At 59.1% G+C, this 23720-nt stretch overlaps 2 protein-coding genes across 2 annotated transcripts in view; one reads left to right on the forward strand and one right to left on the reverse strand.

Moving 5' to 3' along the window:
- The window catches only part of Ttyh3 (tweety family member 3), a 19682-nt gene extending 9094 nt beyond the window's left edge, over nt 1-10588 (forward strand). Inside the window, exons 11-15 of the mRNA XM_015507596.2 lie at nt 2496-2588; nt 2769-2905; nt 4346-4519; nt 5079-5154; nt 7547-10588. Of these exons, the coding sequence (XP_015363082.1) occupies nt 2496-2588; nt 2769-2905; nt 4346-4519; nt 5079-5154; nt 7547-7621 (555 nt within the window). The 3' untranslated portion in view covers nt 7622-10588. The remainder of the gene's footprint in view (nt 1-2495; nt 2589-2768; nt 2906-4345; nt 4520-5078; nt 5155-7546) is intronic.
- Nucleotides 10589-17990: 7402 nt separating this feature from the next.
- On the reverse strand, nt 17991-22132 carry Lfng (LFNG O-fucosylpeptide 3-beta-N-acetylglucosaminyltransferase). Its single transcript, XM_048784698.1, has 8 exons — nt 22112-22132; nt 21338-21386; nt 20869-20968; nt 20629-20782; nt 20417-20502; nt 19896-20061; nt 19269-19354; nt 17991-19108 (listed from the first exon to the last, which is right to left on the reverse strand). The coding sequence occupies exons 1-8, from the start codon at nt 22130-22132 to the stop codon at nt 19042-19044; spliced, it is 729 nt and encodes a 242-aa protein (XP_048640655.1). The 3' UTR covers nt 17991-19041.
- Between the last annotated feature and the right edge of the window lie 1588 nt (nt 22133-23720).

A 23720-nucleotide genomic window follows, 5' to 3' on the forward strand; every position in this document is an offset into this window, starting at 1 on the left:
CCTAAGCAACTTAGTAAGACCCCGTCTCAAAACAACACATTAAAAGGGCTGGGGATGTGGCTCATTGGTAAAATGCTCCTGGGTTCAGTCCCTAGTACCAAAAAAAAGGTGAGGGGCTGGTATAGCTCAGTTGGTAGAGTGCTTCTCTCGCATGCACAAGGCCCTGGGTTCAATCCCTAGCGCCATCCCCCCCAAAATAAATAAAGGTCTATCGACAACTTTTAAAAAAAAAAGATACATCATCAAAAACAGTAATGCAAACTCTTTGTATCAAAGGTAAGGGGTCAGTCAGGCACAGTGGCACACACCTGTAATCCCACCAGCTCGGGAGGCTGACACAGGAGGATCTCAAGTTCAGAGCCAGCCTCAGCAACTTAGTGAGGCCCTAAGCAGCTCAGTGAGACTCTTTCTCTAAATAAAATAGAAAAAGGGCTGACCTAGTGGTTAAGCATCCCTGGGTTCGATCGCCGGTAGCCCAAAAAAAAGTGAGGGGTCAAGTGCTGTGTCACGCTTCTGAAATCTCAGCAACTCAAGAGGTTGAGATTGGGATTCAGGAGAATCCCAAGGTTGAGGCCAGCCTCAACAACTTAGTGAGACCTTGTCTCAATAAAAAATATAAAGTGTGGGGATGTTGTAAACTGTTCCCTGGGTTCAATCCCCAAAAAGGAAATAAAGAAATGGAAGATGAGGAATGTAGCTCAGTGAGAGAGCACTTACCCACCATGACCATGCACAAGGCCCTAGTTCCATCCTGAGTACCACCAAAAAAAAAAAGAAAGACACTAGGGGGAGGGTGGTGATGGAAACATGAAGAAAGAAAGTATGACCATTTGGGGACAACATTCTAGAATCTGAGGGGATTGTTGCTTTTTCCTTTAGCATTCTGGGCCCTGAGCATTTGTATATTAAATATATGTTGCTCAACTCCTGACAAAATCCCAAATCTTCCCAGAAGTGTCTAGACTCCCCATGGGGATCCCTACCCCTTCAGGTGCCTCCTTAGCAACTGGGGACAGGAAGGAAAAGTGTTGTCTGTGGGTTCCCAGTGAGAGCAATGGACCCTTCTCTAAGAAACCTCACACACTCAAAAAGTAAATCATCGTGAACGTGGGCACACCCACCCACGTGCACACACCTTACCTTCTTGATCCCACACTTAATGTGGCAGAGAGTCCTTTTGGTGCTTCACCATCGAGTGGCTCATGGAGCACATCAATATGCTGGGGCCACCGTCACAGCCCCACAGATGAGTGATTGGAACGGCAGACATGTTGCTGAGTCCTGGAGTCTGGAAGTCCTAGGTAGGGTGTGAGCAGGGCCTTCCGAGGGCCAGCTCTCCTGAGGTCGCCCTCCACATCTTGTAGCTGCTGCTCCTCCCTTTGTCCTCTCCGGGTTGTCACTGTGTGTGTTTGTGTCCTGATCTCTTCACATCAAGAAACCAGGTGTACTGGACTAGGGCCACTCCAGTGGCCTTGTTTCACCTTGATCCCCTCTCTGAAGGCCCTTTTCCAAGTACGATCACATTCTGAGGTGCTGGGGGGTCAGGACTTTAGCCCAGGATGTCAGGGGACATGGCTCAGCCCATAACAGTAGGTTCTATTTTCCTGAATCCATTTCAGGATCATAGAGCATCCATAGACCTGTCAGAGGAGGCAGCACCCGTGTGCTGGGGAGCCCAGGCCAGCCATGAGTGCTCCCTGCGCCTGTGTGAGGATGGGTCTCTGTACAGAGCATTGCACCTGCGGGTGCAGATGTGCCACAGAGTCAGGCCTGCTCCATACAGAGACATTTGTTTACTGTTTTCTCATTTAATAGATCTTGAAGATCTTCCCTCGCGTTCCACTATTCCTCAAATGGGATTTTTAAAAGCAGAGCCAAGCCCCAGTCAGTAGTAACATGCAGTGGTTTGTTGTTTTCCCAGCAGTAAGAGAGTCCTGTCTTCATGTCGTGCTGACCACATTGGACAGGTGTCCATGGGTCTCCCTGAGTCCAGAACACAGACTCCAGACTCCAGTTTCACCATTCTTTTTTATTTATTTATTTTGGGGGGGATGGCGCTAGGGATTGAACCCAGGGCCTTGTGCATGCGAGAGAAGCACTCTACCAACTGAGCTATACCAGCCCCTCACCTTTTTTTTGGTACTAGGGACTGAACCCAGGAGCATTTTACCAATGAGCCACATCCCCAGCCCTTTTAATGTGTTGTTTTGAGACGGGGTCTTACTAAGTTGCTTAGGGCCTCGCTAATTTGCTGAGGCTGGCCTCAACTTGTGATTCTCCTGGCTCAGCCTCCTGAGTCACTAGGATTACAGGCATGCACCACTGGCACCCGGCCAGTTTCAACATTTCTGAAGGCCCCAGGGTCCTCAGGACCTTCACCAAGGCCACAGCTTCAAGCGTGGTCTCCATGGCAGGTTATGGGGTGGAGGTTGACCTGGGGGCTTTGGGAGAGGCATGGCTGGCTTACTGTTGACCTTCAGTGTGACTATCCCCAGGACCCCTTGCTCCGCATCCAGGAGGTGCTAAATGGCACAGAGGTGAACCTGCAGCACCTCACTGCCCTGGTGGACTGCCGCAGCCTGCATCTGGTGAGGTGGTCCCTGGGAATGGGTGTAGGCAGCTGGTGGGGGGAGGGGTGCTGCAGCGGGTGGGCGCTGCTGGGGAGAGGTCGGGGTGGCCCTAGGGAAGAGGGACTTGTGGGCAGTCTGGGCTTCAGGCAGCTTCTGTGTCTCACGCCATCTGTCTTCGTCTGGTCCCTGCCATCCCAGGACTATGTGCAGGCGCTGACGGGCTTCTGCTACGATGGCGTCGAGGGCCTCATCTACCTGGCCCTCTTCTCATTCGTCACAGCCCTCATGTTCAGCTCCATCGTCTGCAGCGTGCCACACACCTGGCAGCAGAAGAGGTGAGGGCTCAGGGAGGTCCTGGAGCTTGGCTCAGGCCACACAGGACACTTTAGGAACAAGCCCTCTGGACCCCCAGCTCCCCGTCCCCAGAGGTGAGGAACAAATGCCTCCTCGCCTCACCACACTCTAGGCCTCTGGCCTCTCCAAGGCCTCCAGCTCCCAGGTGAACATCCCTGTGTCACCGAAGAACTGAGCCTAGAGGAGCTCCCAGCCTGGACGTCCTGAGCGGGCAGGGAGGAGCACTAGGGTCTCTTGGCCCCTTGGGCTTCTTCTATACCCAGCACGCTGAATGCTGGCCTCAGAACGTCCTATCCAAGCCCCCAGGTGCAGTGTGCAGAGCTGTGGATGGAGGGGCCAGCTTTGTGGTCAGCTTCTACACGGGGTGACCCAGGTGGCTGTGGCCTTGTGCTGGGTGACTAGGATGGAAGGCAGCTCTCGCAGGGCTGCTGTGTCTTTTGAAGTGGGTGTCCTGGTGACCTGAAGTCAGAACTGGCTTGACTGGGGTGTGAGAGTTCTGGGCTCCTTCCCTTGCTGGCGCCCCTCAGTCCATCCCCAGACTTCTGGTCCCTCCCATTGGGGCAGTGGCTGCTGCTTGACGGCCCAGCTTTGATGGCTCAGCTCAGATTTCTGCCAATTGCCTGGATTTCTGTTGTTTCCCCTTGTGATGGAGATGGTGATAGAGGTGGTGATGAAGATGGTGGTAGTGATGATGATGGTGGTGGTGATGGTGATGGTGGTAATGATGATGAAGGTGGTAATGGTGGTGGTGGTGATGGAGGTGGTAATGGTTGTGGTGGTGATGGTGATGTTTGGTGCTGATGGGGTGATGGTGATGGTGATATGGTGGTGGTAATGATGGGGACAGTGATGAATGAAGGTGGCTGTGATAATAAAGTTTGTAGCTGTAGTGGAGTGGCCAGGAGCACAACCCTGGAACCCCATGGCTGGATGCAGATCCTTGCTTGTCATGTGACTCTGGACAAGTCACCTAACCACCCTGGGCCTCAGCATCCCTAACCATAAAAAGGGAGTTGTAAGAGGACACCCTGGAGGGTCAGGTGAGCATTGGTTGGGCCCCACCTGGGGCATAGCTGGTGGACACCACTCAACAGCAGCTCCACTGTCCCACCCTGAACTGCTCACCATCCAGTAGCTCCCCTACCCAGCTTCCCCCACGGGGACCTGCACCTTCTTTTAATAAGCAGACAGCCCTTTATGGGCTGTGCAGCAGGGCCTGGCACTCACGTGACCAGGTCTTTTAGCACCTACAAAGAACAAAGCTGAGGCTCAGAGCCAGTTAAGAGGCCTCAGGGTCAGCAGAATGTATGTGGCATAGTCAGGATTGGGCACAGGTGTCTGCACCAGACCCAGCCCCCACAGGTCTGGTGGCAGTTCCCTCCTGCTAGGCCTGAGCCTGTGCTGGGTGTCCCTTCCCGTAGAGGTCCCGATGAGGATGGGGAGGAGGAGGCCGCCCCAGGGCCACGGCAAGCACATGACAGCCTGTACCGCGTGCACATGCCCAGTTTGTACAGCTGTGGCAGCAGCTATGGCAGTGAGACCAGCATCCCGGCTGCCGCCCACACCGTCAGCAACGCCCCGGTCACTGAGTACATGTGAGTGCGGGGAGCGGGGTGGGGCCAGTCCAGGCAGGTCAGGCAGACTCTGAGACACATGCTTGCTTCAGTCCATGGGGTGGCGGGCACATCAGCTGCAGCTTGGAGAGTGGATCCAGCTTGGGACTTGCTGGCAAGGAAGGGGAGGGTGGTGGGGACAGCTGCAGGAAAGGGTTACAGCAGGGTGGGCGCCCTGGGCTTCAGGTGGAGCAGCCTGACATTGAGTGCCTACTGCCCACAGGTGAACCTGGTCAAGGGGCCATGAGAAGGTCACATAGTCAGGTGGAGGGTCCGTTTCTAGGCCAAGGGCCTGTCTTCATGGTGGGCAGACATCCTGATGGGAGGTGGGCTCTGGCTGGGCCGTGGAGGCAGGAGGGCACAGTGGGCCCCCTGAGCCTATCATTGTCTGGGGTTATAGGGCCTCAGCAAGGACAGAGGTGCCCACCCCTGTGGAAGTCATCATGGAAGTCAGGCCGGACAGAATTGAGTGTGCATAGGCCTGGACCTAGGACCACTGTGACCAGTGGCCACTCATAGCCTCTCTCTCCTCACCCCCCAGGAGCCAGAATGCCAATTTCCAGAACCCCCGCTGTGAGAACACCCCCCTCATTGGGCGCGAGTCCCCACCGCCCTCAGTAAGTTTCAGGGCAGGGTGGGAGGACCTTGGCCTCGGTGCTCTGGTGTGGCTCTCATGGGCAGCGTGGGCTCTGGGGGCAGCTGTGAGCCTTTAGTGCTGGGGGCCTTGGGGTTCTTCCCAGCTGGGACCCCTCCAGTGGATGGGACTGGGTGGGCCCGTCAGCTCCTACCCGCCTTGAAGTGCCTCACAGTCCGGGTGGCCCTCAGGGGCCAGCAGCCCAGCAGGTCAGCTCCTGGCTCTCTCTTGGGGAAGGCAGGCATGTAGCAAGGTGTGACCCTGCTGTGTTCCCTGAGCTGCACTGCCCTGGCCCTGGTGCCCCAGGACCAGCAGGGCTGCTGTCCGTTTCTCGGGCCCAGCCTTGCTTCCTCTCCTCCCTTCCTCTCCTGGTGTTCAGCGGTCTTGACCCCGGGCTGTCCTAGTCTGGGCCTGGTGTTCCTTCTGATCATGGAAGTGAAACATGGACCCAAAGGGACAGGGTGATTTGGTGCCAGAGGAAAGGAGCTGATGGAGAGGCTGGGGGCCCAGGGCTTCCTGGAGGGGCTGGGCTGTGCGACCAGGGCTAGAGATGCTGAAGGCCACTGTTTTCAGAAACGCTCACCTGCCAGGAGTCCCTGTTGTCCTGTAGTCCCATAACACGGCAGGGCCTGGGTTGCCCAGGACCTGGACCAAGGGCTGTAAGCCCAGAGGCCGTCCCCAGCTGCTGGCCTCGTACGTTCCGCTTAGCTGTCCTTACCTGGCCCCACTGGCCCCACAGCCTGCTCCAGGCCAGCTGCGCCCTGGCGTTGAGGATACCCCCTCTCTCTCTCTCTCTCCTGCACCCTCCCACCCTGGGCCCTCCTAGCGCTATCTGGCTGCCCTGGACTCTGGCAGCCACGCGGGCTGGCAGTTTAAGCCCATGGACAGTGCCCGAACGCTGTGGTAGCTGTGCCCTCTGAGTGACAGGTACTGACCACCCTGTCCCCCACCCGCACGGCCATCCGCCTGCGCCTCCATGCCTCCTGCCCTTCTCTCACCACCACCCTCCCCCAACACTGGCCTTGGGCTCCACTGCTCCAGGACCAGCTGTGGGTGGCACAGTCCAGCCAGAGACCTCTACTGCTGGCCCCCCGTTCTGCCGGTCTTACAGTGGGCAGTGAGCCCCAGTCCAGGCATCCCCTGCCCACCCCCAAGCCCAGCCACCCAGCCTTTGGGGACTCTGCCACCAGCTACAATTGGCCCCAGCCCCTCCTGTCACCTCACAGTGAGGGAAGCATCTACCCAGGCCCCTTTGTGCACCTGGACTTGAGAGCAGAGCTTGGCCCCTGGGTGTGACCCTGGTGCACACCGTGTTTGCAGACAAGCATGCGAGCTTCTCCTGCTGTTCCTGGCAGCAGTACAGGCGCCTGCTTGGGCTTCTTCCGGGTTCTGGGATGCCACCCACTATCCCATCCCACCACCTGTCCCTGCTGCATGACCATGGAATGACATGGCTCCCAGTGCCGCTGCTCCTTCTCCCCTGCTCCATGGCCACCTCCCAGGCTGCTCGTAACCTTCTAGGTACTCCAGGAGGGCTCTAGGGACCCAGGGGGCATTTCTCTGTGGTTCTAGGGGCTATGAGGACCACCCAGAGTCCCCAGAGCCCATTTAGGGGTCGGTGGAATCAGCCCAGGCCTCCTTAGCACTGGTGACCTTTGCCCCTGCCGTGGGCACCAAGCCCTGCCTCAACACCTGCCTGCCCACACGTGTTCCTCCTGAGCACATGTGCCACACGCACACACGTGCTATTTGAGGCCACCATGCTCTGGTTGGGTGAGGGTGGCCAAGTTCTGCAGGCCATGTGCAGAGCCAGTTGTCCCTGTCCCTGACTCTGAGACAGAGGAGCCCACAATTGGTCTCCTTCCTGAGTGGGCAGCAGCAGCGCTCCAGCCTGGGAATCCCTCCTTCCCTGGGTGACGGGGCGGAGCAGCCATGGGCTGGAGGCTGCGCCTCCAGATGCCCCTGGGCCTTGCCAGCTGTGAGCTGGCTCAGGAGGACCCATCTGCGCAGACCTCGGCCTGCGTGTGTGTGGCCTCCAGGTTCTGGGTTGCCGAGTGCTCTGGCTCCTAGGGGTGCTCGAGTTCTGCCTGACCAGATGCCCAAATGCCAGCAGCGTGGGCAGTGATGAGCTGAATGTGATCATCCGGTCAAGGGAGGGGACTGCCCTTGGGGGCCACCAGCTCCCTCAGCCGCATCCAGTCCTGGGTCCAGGCCCCCGGCCCCTTCCTTAGGCTCTGCCAGCTGTGCATTGTGCTCCCACCTGCCTCCCAAGGGCCGGCTCTGGCTCATCCTGCTGAGGACCACGCCGAGGAGGCCTCTGGCTGCCCTGGCCCGCCTGGGACCCTGCTGACCCCCCCCCTCCCTCTCTCCTCCAGTACACCTCCAGCATGAGAGCCAAATACCTCGCCACGAGCCAGCCTCGCCCTGACTCCAGCGGCAGCGGGCACTAGACTGCGCACCGGTCAGCCACCTGCCCCACGTGCCAATCGCCCCACCCCTCCTGTGCCAGCCCGCCGGACCCTCCGCATGCCACTCCAGGCCAGCCTGGGCACATCTGTAGGCCCTCACCCCTCCTCTCCCTTCCCCACAGGGGCACAGAGGTGCCCGGCATGAGCTCGGGGCAGGTTGAGACACAGGGCTCTGGGCCCACACCCCCGACTTGGGACACGTACCTGGACAGATGCCGCCACCAACACCTGGCCCTGCCTGGCCACCCACTCCCCTATCCTTCTACCTTCTTGGATTCACTGAGCCCTGGTGCTTCTGTCCCAATAGGCTCCATCTGCAGGTGGCCCTCCAGACTGTCTGCTGCCCTGTCCCTCGAGCGCTGGCCTCCCCAGCCCCTCCTCCCTCCGCAGCTCTGAGCTTGTCGTGGGGCCTCCCTTGCTTCTGCCCTCGCTTCTGTGGATCAATTCTTAGTTCACAGGCACAACAGGAGCCCTCTGTGCCTGGCATCTCTGCCACTGAGGGACAGGTGACCTTCGCAGGTGGGCCCTCCCACGGCCTTCCACCACATGTCTGTGGCACCTGCCTTCTCTCATCCACGCAGCTCACCTGACCATATCCTCCTCTCCTGCCGGTGGCCAGAGCCTCCAGGGAGGCCCTTCCTCTGCCTCCCACCCAGCATTGCTTTCTCCCCCAGCACCCTCCCAGCTCTCCACGGACAGCAGGTGCCATGCAGAGCCTGGGTCGCTGGCCTCCAGTGCTGGCCACCCTCTTGGTGCCAAACCCCCTCCCCCATCCCAAAGACTTGGCAGCTCCATCGGTTTGGGTTTTGCACTAACCACGTTTATCATCTCCAGGGCAGGCTGAGTGGGCGCTGCCCCGTTCCCTCTCCTGGTTCCACTTCCATCCAGGACAGCACAGTGTCCCCGGGGCCCAGCCTCGGGGGCTGGACCTTAGCTGGCTGTGAACATGCCCACAGTCCCTGCTGCCCCTCCTGGGACTAACCACTAACCTCACTCCCAGCCTCTTGCCCTGGCTGACCAGAGCCAGTGTGTGTGACCCAAGTCGAGCCTGGGGCCAAGGGCCAGGACAGCTGGCTGGGAGCCAGGGCTGGAGGAGCTGTTTTCTCCCCTGGGTGCTGCTGGGGATGGGCCGCAGAATGACAGCAGCCCCAAGGGCCTGGAGACCCCTCCCTGGGCAGGAGGATGGTTCTCGAGATCAAATACCCCATGGACTTCGGGCTGAGGTCCCAGTGGCCTCAGTCTCCCTACCTGTGAAGTGGGAACAAGGCTTCCCTGAGGTGCTTCTGGCTTTTAGTGTATGATGTTTGCTGTGCTTCCTGCGTGGGGGGGTGGAGCCTCCCCAGATCAGGACGAGGAGGCTCTGCCCTGCCCGGCCCAGCCCACCCCAGATGGCATGGTCCAGTGCAGGCTCTGACCTGTGTGCCAAGGCCAAGGGCAGCCAGGAGGCTGCTGGACAGTGTGCGCAGGGGCTGAGGTTGGAGGCCCTGCAGTGGAGGCGGTTTACAGACCTATGGTTCTCGGGGAGTGGAGCTCAGGGCAGCTTCTGGCTCCAGAATGTCCTCGCCCCTCTCTGGGCGAGGCCCCCCCACCCTGCCCTTCCTCCCCGATCCGTTTTTGTGCTGGTGTCTGGGACCAAAAGTGGAGTGGGGCAGGGGAGTCAGTGGGCCTATGGCCCCAAGCCTGGGCATCTGAGCCCCCCAGGCATGACCAAACCTCAACAGAGGGGACTCTGTCTCTGGCCCCAGTTGGCCGCACTGGGATCCGGTGGGGCCACCAAGGTGTGGCCGCAGCCAACTTGCCCAGTCTTTCCTCTGGGTCTGACCTGCCGGGTTGCGTCCTGGCCATGGGTCCACAGGGAGGTGCTGCACCCCTTGCCTGGGTGCCACTGTGTGCTCTGGGGCCACTCGGAAGCAAAAACGCTGCCCGCGGCCCAGCCGCGTGCTGCCCAGAGGTGAATGCTTAGCATGAGCGGTGGGCATTGCCCGGATGTGGCTGTGAACCTGTGCTGTCTTGGGAGTCCTGACCGTCGTGTGCGTGTGCCGTCCGTGACTCACTCACCGAGGCTGAAGAAGGGAAGGGGAAGTCGACGGGCTTCCGCCTGGCCTCAGCTGAGGGAGGCCGGGCTCCTCTCGGTTTTATTTTGTTCTGAGTTTTTGGTGCCGAGTTCCTGACAACCCCCATCCCAGCGACCTCCACACCACCCGGGGCACCAGGCCAGGACCTGCTGCCTGGCCGGCTGCTATACCCACCCTGCCCCAGGGTCCCGCACCCTGTGGAGGCAGCGAGGCCACCAGCAAGGCCCCAGGTCCCTGGCCAGAGGAGCAGGAGGGGTCTAGCTGGGACAAGAGACATACCCCTCGCAGGCCTCCCTGCCCTCCCCATGGCCAGGCAAGGTCTGGGTAGTAGACTCCTGGTTAGGAGCAGACCCTTCCCCTCTCCCCTGGCGCCCACCGCCCCCATCACACTATGCAATTCCAGTTCCAAGCACCATCACCCTCCCCACCGGTCCCAGTCCCCCCCCAGCCCAAGGGGTTGGTCAGTTGGTAGCCCCTGGGCCCCAGGTGACCAGGGCCTTTAGTGTGGGATCTTTTTTGTGTTTAACCATAATGGTTGTGTACCATATCCCTTTATATTTGTTATACTATAAATATATATATGATTTTGTTTTACCTCTTGATTTCTCCCTCCTGCCCACCTGCATCTCACCTGCCCCCGCCCATGTGAACTAACGTCCGCGCTGACCAGCCCTGCGCTCCCCCAGCCTCCGTAGGGCCATGGCTGTGTGTACCGTCGCTGTGTTTTCATTTTTTAAAACTGGGTTTGGGGTTTGATTTTTATTTCTTTGGGGACTTTATTTTTCTGGCAAATACTAAAAATCTCGTCGATGTAATTTCTGTGGTTTCTGTTCAGCTTGGGTTTCATGTTTTAAAATAAACAAATTTTAAAAGACGGGCCTCTTTTCCTGAGCTGCTCTGGAGGGTCCCAGCTCCAGGCTCTGCTGGGGGAGTCCAGGTGCCCACTGTGCCACACTGGGGTGGGAGGTGTGGGGGCGTCTGGGGCTAGATGAGGACTGAACAGCAGTAATCCAGGCCAGAGGGTGTGGGGAGGGGACAGGGTTAGCTCCACCCTGCATTCGGGCAGGTCCTGGCTGGTGGCTGTTAGGACCAAGCTGCCTGGAAGTGTCTGGCTTGCAGAGCAGATGTGCAGGGGCAGTGTCACGGCAGGGGACAGAGGATGTGGCTGAAACCTGGCTTTGCAGGTCATGGGATTGGGGAGTGTTATGAGGCCCCCAGCAAAAGTGACTGTGCCTGGGCCAGCACAGACAGGGTGAAGGGTCCCTAGGGGACAGGCTGGATCCAGGTGGATCCCCATGGCACTCATTCCTCCTCCTGCTGGGACTTCCTGCTGGCAGGTCCTGGCGTGTCTGGGGGTCTGCACAGTCTCCGTGGATCCCTCACCGACCGTGGGTGGGAGTGAGCTTTCCTGGTTTCCTCGAAGCAGGCTTGGGGTGGCAAAGTGGATGCCTGGGGCCACCTGTCGAGGAGCCCTGTGAGCAACACCCCCCACCCCGCAGGGAGGCTTCAGGAAACACAGGTGGCAGGGGCCAGTGGAAGGCGTCCTTGGCTCCCAGCTCTTGGCACCTGAGGGCGGCTGCCCAGCGGAGAGCTGCTCCTCCTTCCCCGCAAACACCAGGAGCCCTGCCCAGCACTCTCTGCTCCAGGGAACGGACAGGGGTGCTCTGGGGAGAAATGCTGAGCCACCAGGGTGGAGGCATTCATGACTCTGGTGTCACGTGACAAGGAGAGTGACCTGGAGACATTCAGGTTTGGGGGCCCCAAAGACATGACGGCCCCAGGCTTGGAGTGAGAACCAGGGATGAGGACAGACCCCAGGCACGTCTTGCACCCTGGGCCCTCAGCCCCTGTATCAGGGAAGGTAAAAATCAGCATCAAGGTTCCTAACCGGAAAAGGCACATCCCAGGGCAGCAGCCCCAGCCATGTTAGGCCAGGGCACTGCGCTGACTAGGCACGGTACAGCCATGGAACAGAAGGTCAAGGAGCTCAGTCCTGGACAGCTGATACATAGAAGATGGCATTGGTGGGTAGCCAAACATGTGAGACGGCCTGGGTGAAGGGGTGGAAGGTGGGTGTACAGGTATGATTTTCAAAACTCAGGAAGGGCCTTCCTGAAGGAGCCACCATGGAGAAGAGACTATAGATCAGATTGTATGTGGTTCTCGCTGCTGCTGTAACAAATTACTGCAAACTCACTTGACTTCAAACATGAGTGTTATCTTAACAGTTCTGAAGGTCAGAGCCTACCTGGGCTACTTCGGTTTTTAAAATTTACTTTTCTATACCAGGGATTGAACCCAGGGACACTTAATCACTAAGCCACATCCCCAGCCCCCTTTTTTTTTTTTTTTTTTTTCTTATTTACAGACAGGGTCCTGCTAAGTTGCTTAGGGCCTCACTAAGATGCTTGAGGCTGGCTTTGAACCTGCAATCATCTGCCCTGGACTCCCAAACTGCTGGGATTACAGGCATGTACCACTGCACCTGGCCTTCCCTGGGCTTTTAAGCCAAGTGTCCACAGCCCTGTATTCTTGCTGGGGCTCTAGGAGAGCACCTCTCCTGCCTTTTCCAGATCATAAAGTATACCACATGCAGGGTCGCTCCCCTCCCTCCATCCACAAAGTCAGCAGCACCTGCAGATCTCGCTCCAATACTGGCCTCCTGCCTCCTTCTCCTGAGGACCCTTGTGATGATATCCAGCCTACCTAGATAACACAGAGTCATCTCATCTGGTTCCCTTTTGCCATGTAAAATATATTCACAGCTGGGCGCAGTGGTGCATGTCTATGATCCCAGCAGCTAAGGAGGCTAAGAAAAGAGGATCACAAGTTCAAAGCCAGCCTCAGCAACAGTGAGGCCCTAAGCAATTCAGTGAGACCTTGTCTCTAAATAAAATACAAAATAGGGCTGGGGGTGTGGCTCAATGGTCGAGTGCCCCTGAGTTCAATCCTGGGTACCCGCCCCCCAAGATCATATTCTCAGATTCTGGGTTTAGGATGTGGACATCTTTCACCATGGAATCTAACCTTGAGGCAACGTGAGGAAAGAGGTTTCCAGGCAGACAGCAGTCAGAGCAAAGGCCCTGAGGCAGACAGACACCTTCCTGGTGGTTCAAGCTAGATGGTAAAGTGACTGGAGTAGAGGGAGCAAGGAGAGTGTGGTCAGAGTGGGGGGATCTCAAAAGGTCTTGTGGGCTGGGACATTTTTCCTGAGTGAGGTGGGAGCCATGGAGGATCTAAGCAGAATGAGTTGATCTAACATTCATCTTAACTGGAATATTAACTGTTCATTTTAACATTCATTCTAACTCTAGCTGCTGAGTTGGGAAGGGGACAAGAACAGAAACCAGACACCAATTAGGAGGCTGCTGCCACGATGCAGGCACAAGTGAATGGGAGCTGGGGCCCCATGGGGCAGTGTGTGGTGAGACGGCGTAGGTTCCAGAAGGTGCCACCCACAGCACTTCCTGATGGGTCTGTGTGGGATTTGGGTTGAGCACGGTCATAAATTGAGGTGGGACAATTGGGGAGGGCACAGGTTTGGGTAGGAGGGTGGTCAGAGGTCCAGTCTGGACATGTTGACCCTGGGGTGTCCTCCTGACATCAAGAGTTTAGGGAGGTGGTGACATGTGCCAGTCGGGCCCTGGGCAAAGCACTGGGCTGGAGGTGGCCGATTGGAGTCTCTGGCACAGGTACTATTTGAAGCCAATCAACCTGGGCGAGATCCCTGAGGGAGTGGGGAGAGGGGACAGAAGGACCAAGGACTGGGCAAGTGTCCAGCAGGGGGCGCTGGGTCAGGTCTGCAAGAAGAGGGGGCCACCAGCCAAAGGGGCTTAGGGGTAACGTAACAGGGGAAAGAATCCCAGCCACCCGCAGACAGCATGTTGAGGGGGGAGGAAGAACCCCATCAAATACTTCTGATGGTCAGTGTTGGCCCGGACTGGACCCTGATCAGCAGATTCAGTGACCTGGATGCCACATATGGCCTGGACAAGACAGGGCTGGTGAAGCCCAATGATTGGTTCAGGACAGCTCAGGGAAGGAGGAACTGGAAGCGGTCAGGACTCACAAGCCTTTATAGGAGTTCAGCTGCAAAGCAGCCAACAGCCTGAGAGCAGGAGGCAGGTGGTCCAGGAAAGTGTCCAGGAAAGAGAGAGGAAGGTGAAGGCAGAGGGACTTGGTGGAGGGGGTTCTTGAGAGGCAGGGGGTTGGGATTCAGGGCAGGTCCAGGGCCTGCCAGTCAGCGTGATGCAGGCACATGGGGGTGGGGCACGAAAGAGGAAGCAAGATTGTCAGAGAGCCAGGTTGGGGAGGAAGGGGTGCATTTGAGGGAGAAGGACACGTGGGGGTGGCCTTGAGGTCCCCCTGAGGTTCAGAATCTGGAACTGAAAGTGAGACCAGGCCAGGACACAGCTGCCTGGAGAAGACGACAGGCCAGGTGTAAACAGGGCTCAGGTGCAGGGCTGACCCAGAGCAGATGAAGCTGACCTCATGGACTACCTGGGGCTAAGGGACAGGGCTCTCGTTTTGTCTGGGCTCCTCCTGAAGACTACCATGTGTATCCTTATGCTGGCCCTGGGCTCAGAACTGGGGTCATCAGGGCTCCACCCTCCAAAGACACTGAAAAAGGCTGAGGCTGGAGCGGGCAGATGGGCCTTGGGTGGCAGCAGGACCAGCCAATCAGTCTGACAGGAGTTGAAGTTGGAGCCTGCCATGCTTGACTGAGAAATTTCAGCTGGATGAGGATGAGCCCTCAACAGGGTTAAAGGAGGTAGAGGAATCCCTAGGGTCAGGGTATCAAAGGGAGAAGTGGGTTTAGGGAGGTGGTGATATGTGCCAGTTGGGCCCTGGGCACAACTGGAGGTGGAGGCAGAGCTGGAGGCTGAAGATCATGGCTATGGAGCACGTAAAGCATGGAGAGTAGCCATCCTTCAAGGAGGGGGAAGGCATGGTGTTGTGGGAAGGACAGTGAATACCGAGGTCTTGCAAATGCACATGACTGTGTGCAGTGGTCCAAGCCTGTAATCCCAGTGATTTGGGAGGCTGAGGCAGGAGGATCCTAAGTTCGAGGCCAACCTTAGCAACTTAGCAAGACTCTGTCTCAAAATAAAAAGGGCTGAGGATGGAGCTCAGTGGCAGAGAACCTCTGGGTTCAACCCCTAGTACCAACCTCTACACCCCTCCAAAAAATGGACATGGGATCAGTGCAGAAAACAGTAGTCAGGGACAGGAGCCAGGATCTCCCAGGAGCAAGTGAGCCTGTGAACACCCCTGGGGGCATCAGGTGAGAAGCCCCCAGATGGGGTTTTGCAGGGGTTGCACTGTGGGGCTGCGCTGAGGGAAAGGATGGGAGGGTCTGGGCCTCACAGTGAGAGCAGCTCCAGGGGGAGATGCATGGATGCAAATGTCCAGCAGGGGGCGCTGGGACCTTGGAGGAGGAGAGACAGGCGGACCTCCGCGAGTTCCTGGGGAGCGGCGGAGGAGAATCGCCACCCCTGCAGTACTCAAGGGTGCTGGTGTGACTCAGTTGTCAGAGTTGGCCGCTGCACTTTACATTTGCAAAGCCCCACCCCAGAGACCAGGCGCCAAAAGTGGCAGGAGTGGGGCCTGGGGCTTGCTCCATCTGCTGGGTCCTGTCACTGGACGCTACCCGCCTGGCACGAATCAGATGCTGGTGAGTCGGTTCAGCGCTCTGCGGCGAACTCTGAATGAGCTGAAGCTGCAGTGGGAGCCCTTCCTTCCCCTTGAGCTGCACCCCTAGATCCAGGCACGTGTCCCAGGAAAGGTGGGATAGAAGCCACCAGCTGTTGCCACCAGACGGCACCCAAGCACTGTGATAGGAGATGGGAGGTCCACTTGTAGCTTCTTGGGGATAGGGACACAGGGAGGAGCACTCACTACTCTTGAGCCCCCAGCCAGCAGGACCAATCAGTCTGACAAAGACAGGTCTTTGTCTCACCTTGTCTCACCCAGTTTGCTGAGGCCACCAGCGGGGCCTGGCTCTGCCACCTGGGACCTCAGGGAAAGCCATGTTTGGCTGGAAGGTCTGGGAGTCACCATTCCACTGCTTATCTCCTCTCCCTGCCCTCAGGGCCTCCCAGGGCTCCCTCTGCGGTGACAGTGCTGAGCAGGAACCTCCCTCTACCCACCCCCTCCCCATCGCTATCACATCTTTGCAAAGGTTTTCTCCAGCTGGGGTGCTTCTTCCAGGAAGTCAGCCCTGATAAGCCGAGGGGGAGGAGAGTCATTCAAACTGAGCTGGGAGGGGCCCCACCCCAGCAGCTCTCCCCGGACCTGGCTCCTCGGCACTCGACTGAAAAAGCGGAAGCTGGGGGTGGGGGCTGAGTCCTGCCATCCTTGCCGAGCACCCCGCACCCACACCCCCACTGAAGGTTGCAGTTTTACTTTTGAAAGCCCCACAAATGATTGACAGCTTGGAAGGGGGTACAGGCTGGGCCAGCCAGGACCCTCTCCCACCAGCCCTGAGCGCAGGTGTACTGCGCGGCACTGATGATCCGCCTGTAGGTGGGGCTTAGCTGTCCCCAGAAGGAACCTGGGGGAAAGGAGGGTTCCCTCTCCTGCCTGGCTGGCTCACCACCTGTAGGAGGGGTCCCCCTGCTGCTCCCCCTTCTAAGGGGGAGCCACTTCCCTCCCCCAGCTTCTCCCTGAGAGCAAGGCCCGAGGCTGCTGGGCTGTGCTTCCTGGGACCCCTCCCTCTCTCTGCACTACCTTCACCCCCACTTTTTCAGATGGAGAAGCTGGGCCTGTGGAGGAGCAGGGCATCCTCTCCACGCTGCTCCTCCTGGCTGCTCAGGGGACATCTGCACCAGTTGTGGTGATGATTTAGGACTTCAACGCTGAAGTGGACTCCACCTGGCCCAGCAGGGCCTGTACCCTGTCACACTTGGCCGTGTCTGCCAGCTCTGCTGTCTGCCAGCTCCACGGAAGGGCTCACACAGGCTGCAGGAGGTGGCGTGGGGGCCAGGGCAGAGAGCACCAAGCCTGACTCACCCAGGAAGGAAGGGGCCAGCCCGTGCCCACAGCCTGCTCTGTAACACCCCACCCCCACCCGCAAGTGTCGGCTTTCTCGCATTCCAAGAAAACATGACTGGTACTGAGGGACAACAGCAGCTGAGTCAGGGGGTGCCCCCAGGGGGTCAGACCATGAGGTGGCAAGGGGCCCTCCTATCCCCCACCCAGCCGCTGCTCACTCAGGCAGCTGCCAGGCCTCTGGAAACCACTCTGCTGATTCAGCGGCGCAAGGCCAAGGCAGGGTTGGGTCTGGCCAGTAGTCCCAGGTCAGCAGCAGCGGCAGCCACCAGCAAGGGCTGAGAGGCCGCCTGGCTGGCATGGGTCTCTAGTGGGTCAGCAGTGGGGACACTGCACAGAAGCAGCAGGAAGGGTGGACCTGGAGCCGCAGGGGAGGCCAGCACGGGCATCTGCAGGGCACAGCAGCCAGGCCAAGCCAGCCAGGGAGGCGTGGGGCAGTCTGAAGAGGAAGTGAGGCAGCCCCCAGGCACTGCAAGGGGTGGAGGGTTCCTTCAGCTGGCGGCCAGCTCAGCCCTCAAAGACTGGATTTGAGGAGCAAAGGCCACTGCAAGAGTGGCCTTCTTCACAAGCAAAAAGGGTCTGAATCCTTCCCAGCTCCTGGGACTGGGGGTGGGGGAGCATTGTCACAGGCCCAGCCTGGGAAGCAGCCCCAGAAGGCACTGCTCCAGAGGACTCCTCCAACTCCTGGACAGGGGAGCCAAGAGGCAGCGGGTCAGGGGCGGTGTTAGCAGTGGGCTGGACCCACCCCAACCCCAGCACCTGACTGGCCTTGGACATTACTTGCTCAGTTTCCTCATCTAAAGAACGGGACTGGGCTTGGGATGAGGATGAAGACAAAGGTCCAAGGCCCGGCCACAGCAGTAATCCTTCCTGCAGAGATGACGGGGCTCCTCCCAGTTCAGGCCAGCAGCCTCAGAGCTGCTCCCCTGGCTGGCCCCCAGCAGTCCCGACAAGTCCCTCCAGGAAGCACAGTGCCCATCCCCGCTCAACCACCCTACCTCAGGCTGGCCACACTTCTCCGGTCCCAGCCACTTTTTCAATCCCAAGTTTCCTTCCAAAGTAGTTCGTGTGTAGGGTCTTCCACCTACCCACCTGCTGTGGAGCAAGCCAGGCCTACCGTCAACCTGCCTAACCTCCCCTGACGTGATGCCCCCAGAGGCTCCTGAGAGCCTCTCCATGAGCCCAGGGCTCAGGCCTAACTCCCAGACAGGAGGAGGATCCCAAGCTGCTGCAAAAAGCACCTTTATTGACAGCAAAAAGACGTCACCATAGCAACAACACTTCAGTTCCCTGAGAGCTCTTCCCTTATCATCCGCTTTCCTAGCTATGTCTTTGCAAAGAGAATTAAAAACACACCCAGGACCAGGTGAGCCCCCTGGGCCTGGTGGGCAGGGACGAGGGGGGATTCCAGATACTGGAAGGCATAATACATAGACATTCCCAGGTCAGGTTTACAAATGAAGGCGTTCCCCAAGTTTGGCTTCTGCTTTTTCTGATCCACAGAAAAGATAAAATAAGGCCCTTCCCCACCCACTCCTCAAAGCAAAACAAAAATCAGACCCCCTTTCACCCACCCCTTTTTGAAAAAGAGCACAGTAAAAAAATACTGTCACAATATTTACAGACACGCCCACTGTGGGCGACATTCTCTCTACTTTGGAGAGGAAATAAAATGCTCTGACCCCCCAATCATGGGGAGACAAAGGCAGGACCTCAAGGGGGCCAGGAGGACCGCCAACCCAGGATCAGCTGAACAGCCCCAGGAGTCCCCGGACAGCAGCTGCTGTTCCTCTGAGCCACTGTGCCCAGGTCAGAGATCATCAGAGGAGGGGGCTTGGGCCTCTCCCCAAAACCAGCTTCTCCTGCACTGAGCATGGCTCAGTTGTCCTGGGGGGCTCCAGGAAGGGGCCAGAATTCCAGGGTGCTGGCACCCCCCAGCACAAGGACTGTGCTCAGCAGAAGAGGCACCCACATCACCTTGCAGAGGAGCTGGGAGCCCAGTGCTACCAAGACCCAGAAACATGAATAGGACTGCCCCCACCCCCCACCCAGGGACCCTTTCCCCCTATGGAAAGGCAGACAAGAGGCACTTCTGCCAGCTGCCTGCAGAGAAAGACTGCCCAGCAGTCCACTGTGCAGGTGGGCACACGCACACAGACACACACACACACACACACACACACAACGATCAAATGCCACAGACAAGACAGCACAACAGGGGTCCCTGGGCCCTTTGGATACCAGGGGCACCCAGGGACAAGGTCTCAGCCATGGCTGCTAGAAGATGGCAGTGTGGGGACACCAGGGTGTGTCCGGGTACAGGTGGCAGTGAATGGAGCGGAACCTGTGGGGACAGAATAGAGGGCTGGTCTGTGCGGGGTGGGGGTGCCTTGCAGACCCAGCATCGGGGGCTTATTCACCCTGAGAAGGCGGGCCTCCAGGGACACCTCTAATAATCACGCTGCTTAGAGACACCCAGCCCCAGGCACCCTTTGCAAGCCCACCTGGACGGGTCAGCCTCCACCGAGAAGGGTCCCTTCACGTGGACAGCATTCCGCTTGTTTTCAAACATGCCATAGCTCAGAGTCACCTGTGGGGGGACAGGCAGAGTCATGCTGGAGGGACCCTGGTGTCCCTAGGCTCTGGAGGAAGAGACTGCCCTTCAAACTGCCTCCCTGGGGCTAAGGAAGCCTGCTCTGCCCATCCCAGCAATGAAGTCCAAGCGGGGTTATGGCCATAATAAGAAAACATCTATTGGGGCTGGGGATGTGGCTCAAGCGGTAGCGCGCTCGCCTGGCATGCGTGCGGCCCGGGTTCAATCCTCAGCACCACATACAAACAAAGATGTTGTGTCCGCCGATAACTAAAAAAAATAAATATTAAAATTCTCTCTCTCTCTCAAAAAAAAAAGTCTATTGATTTGAAAAAGACCCAAAGGGCACAGAGGTGTGTTCCCTCATATAAACAGCGAGGTGTCCGTGCTTGTGGGGGCATCTCCGTACCCCATGGCATTTGATTTAAGTCAATGACTCCACCCATTCTTCCCCCTCTCCCTCCGTCCCTTCCCCCTCTGTCTGCTCATCCCTCCCTGTGCTCAGCCAGGCCTGGCCAGGCCCCAGGGGACGGGATACCTGCTCATGGAGCTCAGAGGCAGGCACCTGCTGGAGGTTCTCCAGGTGAGAGTGGAAGAGTCCACTGCGGATGAGGGGCACGCCCAACAGGGCCTCCACGATGTAGCCAATGGTGCAGTCGTCCGGCAGCCGGATCCGCTCGGCCGTGCTCATGAAGTGGCCACCGCTGAGGGAGAGGGGGCTACGCTCAGGAAGGAGGTGGACACGCTGCGCATGCTCTGTCCTGCCCCCCCCACACACACACCTGCGCTGCTGCTCCTCAATGGTTCTGATTCGGGGGTTCAGAAGGGTGCTTGCTGCCCAATGGCCTGCTCTGAGCAGGATGGACAGACATGGGGCAAGATATAAATGCACCTGCCATGTTACCCAGGGAGAAGGGACAGGAGGCAGGAAGTAGGTGGTGCCAAGCAGAGGCTGGAACCCCCCCCCCCACTGCTGGGAATGTGAATCCAGTCAGGCCCCACAGCAGGGAACCTGAGGACCAGAACAACCTGGTGGAGTCACCTGTGCAGGGTGCTTACCTGGCCCACGGGCTCATCTTCAGGGCCAGCCCACGGCTAATGCAGAAGCCAGCTCCGCCAGTGGCAAACCAGAAGTGCACAGGACGCTGCGGGGGGCGAGGAGTGTTATGAGATTGGGGTGGGGTCCCCCAGGCTGCAGAGCCATCTTCAGCCTCCCCCTGACACCGTGTGCAATGTGTATGACGTGGGACAATGGAGAGGGGGACACTCACCACCTTGTTCTCGCTGACCCGCTCTGTGGCCTGGATGGGTCGGTCCAGGCTGGGCTTGCCGATGTAGACATCCTGGGTGTGCAGGTAGCTGGCCAGCAGCCTCAGCAGGGCCCGCAGGTTGACGTAGTTATCATCATCCACATGGCAGAACCACCTGGGGGCAAGGCAGGACCATCAGGGGCACGCCAGGGTGGGCACTGCCAGGGCATGGGTGTGGAGGGGCTCCTGCGCCCAACTCACTTCCTCCCCGACTCGATGAAGCGGTCATACTCCACGGCCATCTTGCAGGACAGGGCCTGGCGGCTGTGGGCTGCCGAGCAGTTAGTGTTGACCACGTTGCCTGTGGGCGGGGAGGGCTGTGAGTGGGCCTGGGGTTCCCCCCTGTGGGTGGGGGCTGTGGCCCCTCCCTCAGCCCAGCCCCCACCCGAGTGCACCGCCCCTGCCCATTCAGCCAGGTTTTTCCCAGTACCCGCCACCTGCTGCTCCTTGCTTGGCTCAAAGGGACCCTGGGGGCTGAAAGGGCCTCATTTGCATGATAATTAGGGGGCCCGGGAGTAGTGGGGCGGGGCTTTGAGCAAGCCTGTTGAGTAAACTGCCCTCCCAGCCCAGAAGGCTGCGACCTTTCTGCCCCGGGAGGGGGAGGAATCCGGCAGGGGAAAGGCTCGGCAGGGATGGAGGCTGGCTCCTCCCTCCCCAGCCCAGGGCTCACCCGTGTGCTTGGCCAGGGCTTCGTCTTCCCCGTCGGTGAAGATGAACGTCTGGAAGTAAAGACACAACCGTGAGCCCCCAGCTCTGTATCCCCCTACTGGGCCACAGAGCCAGGGCTGGGCACCCTGGGGTTCTGCGGCTGCAGATCAGGTCACCATTCCCCACTCTTTCAGCGGAGTTAGGCTGGGGCCTCCCGCCCAACCTCGGCAGCTGGGCCCAAGGTCACCTAGGCAGCTGTGAGGCACGAGCCAGGTGGGCGCCCCACCCACCACCAGGTAACCCGCTCCCTTCCGCTCCCAGCGCGCTCGGCTCAGTGCACCTGGCCCGGGCACACACCCTTATTGACACAGGGCCTGGCCTGCTGACTTGGAGGGGTGGGAGGGGGTGCGAGGGGGGTGGGAGGGACAGGCAGAGGAGGTCGGCTTTGGGAAGCCAAGTCGCAGTCACTTGGGTTGGGGACAAAGGCCTCTGCTGGGCGGCTGCCAAGCCCTGGCAGACAAAGGGCCCAGAGGGAGGATGAATCACCAGACATCGTCGGCCAGCTTTGTCCTGGGCCAGCTTTGTCCTGGGCTGAGCAGAGAGGGGCGCAGGGCTGGCCTTAACTCGGCCGAGTTAAGCAGGAGTGGCCGTGCTGTCATTACCATACAGCTGGCCTGGTTAACTGGGCCGGGCTGGGCAAGAGGTCCCCAGGCAGGGGTGTGGCCACCAGTAAGGCAGCCCTCAGGACTGGGCCTTGAAGCCAGCCCCCTTCTGTGTGACCAGCTGAGCAGGTTACCCTCGGAGCCAAAGCAACCATCTAGGTTCTAAAATCGCCAACAGTGAGTGGGGTGCCGGCAGGAAACGGCTCCTACCCCCAGTGCCCATACAGCCTGGCACTTGGCATCCCTCCTGCTGCTCAGGCAAGGAAGCCCGCTCAGAGGACCTTGCCCAGGGCCTTAGCAAGACTCCACCTGCGCCGGCACAGGGCCACCCCCTGTCAGGGTAGCTTTGCGGAAGAGGAGGGGGACGGGGCCACTAGGCGGGGCCAGGAGCTGCCAGCGCCCGCCTGGGCTGGTCGGCACACGGGGAGGAATGTTCCTTCCTCTGCCGGCCCGCCCAGCGCGTGCCGCCCGCCGCGCCCTGGCATGGCTGAGTGCAAGCCTGGATTGGGTGGGGGGTGCCCAGAGCAGAAATCAGGGACCCCCCCCCAGACCCACTGGATCTGTTTCCTGTTGTGTACAAACAGGTCCAGTGTGTATAGGCCTGGAGCACGGGGACTCACCCCCAAGCCAGGAGGATGATACAGCTCACCTGGGCAGCCCCAGCTTCTGGCCAGACCTGACCCCAGGCCCAGACACAAGGTTGGGTGAGGCCCCAAGCTGCAGATCATGGGCCCAGAGCTATGGGCAGTGCAGGTGCTTCTTCTGCTTGCTTGCACCCCTCCTTCTGGAGCCTGCCAGACACCCCGGGCAGCCCGCACGCACAGACTCGCACCCAGCCCCCCACCCATGCCCCAGCATCTCAGTCCAGGAATGCCGTGGGAGGTGGATAGGGCCGGCCTGCGCAGACGCTCCGCTGTGCCGCTGGATTAAAAGCAAAATGCTTTCTTAATGAGATCAAGGGAGGCCTGTTCTCCCGAGATTTGGTGGTGTTCTAAAAACCCAGCCCAAGGCTACGGAGATTAAAGTCACCTTTGTTCAGCTCAGGAGCAAGGCAGCCTCCAGAAGAACTGCCCTCAAGGAGCAGGGCTGCAAGGTGTGGGGGTGTCTCCCCAACAGAGCAACAGGAGAGGAGGGGGCAGGAGCTGCAGCTGCAGTCCTCACCCCTTCTCAGGCTTGGTTTCCTTCTCTGTAAAAGGGGCACAAGAGCTCACCTGTGAGGAGCAAAGTGTTGGGGACCACCTGTCTTTTCCTCTTTCTAAAGGCCCTGGGAGGTGGGCATAGGCACCATCGAGTGTACAATCGGGGAGACCAAGGCCAGAGAGATGCAGGCACCAGCCTGTGTTCATACCCAGCGCAGAGGTGGTGCCAGACCAGTCCAGCCCCTGGCTTCCAGGGACCTGCACTCCCCAGCAGCCCCACAAATTCCCCGAAGGAGGAAGATGGGGCAGCAAGGGCAGCAGGGCTGGACCAGGGCAGGCAGGGGGCGGTGGGGGGGCGGGAGGACACCCACAGGAAGCGGCATTGTTCCTGGAGCCTGGAGCCGCGATTCAAAGAAACACAGGATGCCAAGTTCTCCCCCAACCATTGTGGCCGGGTGGTGGCAGCCGCTGCAGCCTGGCGCTCCTGGAAGGGTGGGGGAGGAGTGGACGGGCCAGAGGCCAGGCTCCTCACCCCAACTTCAGGGCCCATCAGAGCTTGGCCCCCATCGGCCAGCACCCCCACCCCACCCCACCCCACTGGCGG

This window comes from Marmota marmota, unplaced genomic scaffold, assembly GCF_001458135.2.
Source record: "Marmota marmota marmota unplaced genomic scaffold, marMar, whole genome shotgun sequence".
Taxonomy (NCBI): domain Eukaryota; kingdom Metazoa; phylum Chordata; class Mammalia; order Rodentia; family Sciuridae; genus Marmota; species Marmota marmota.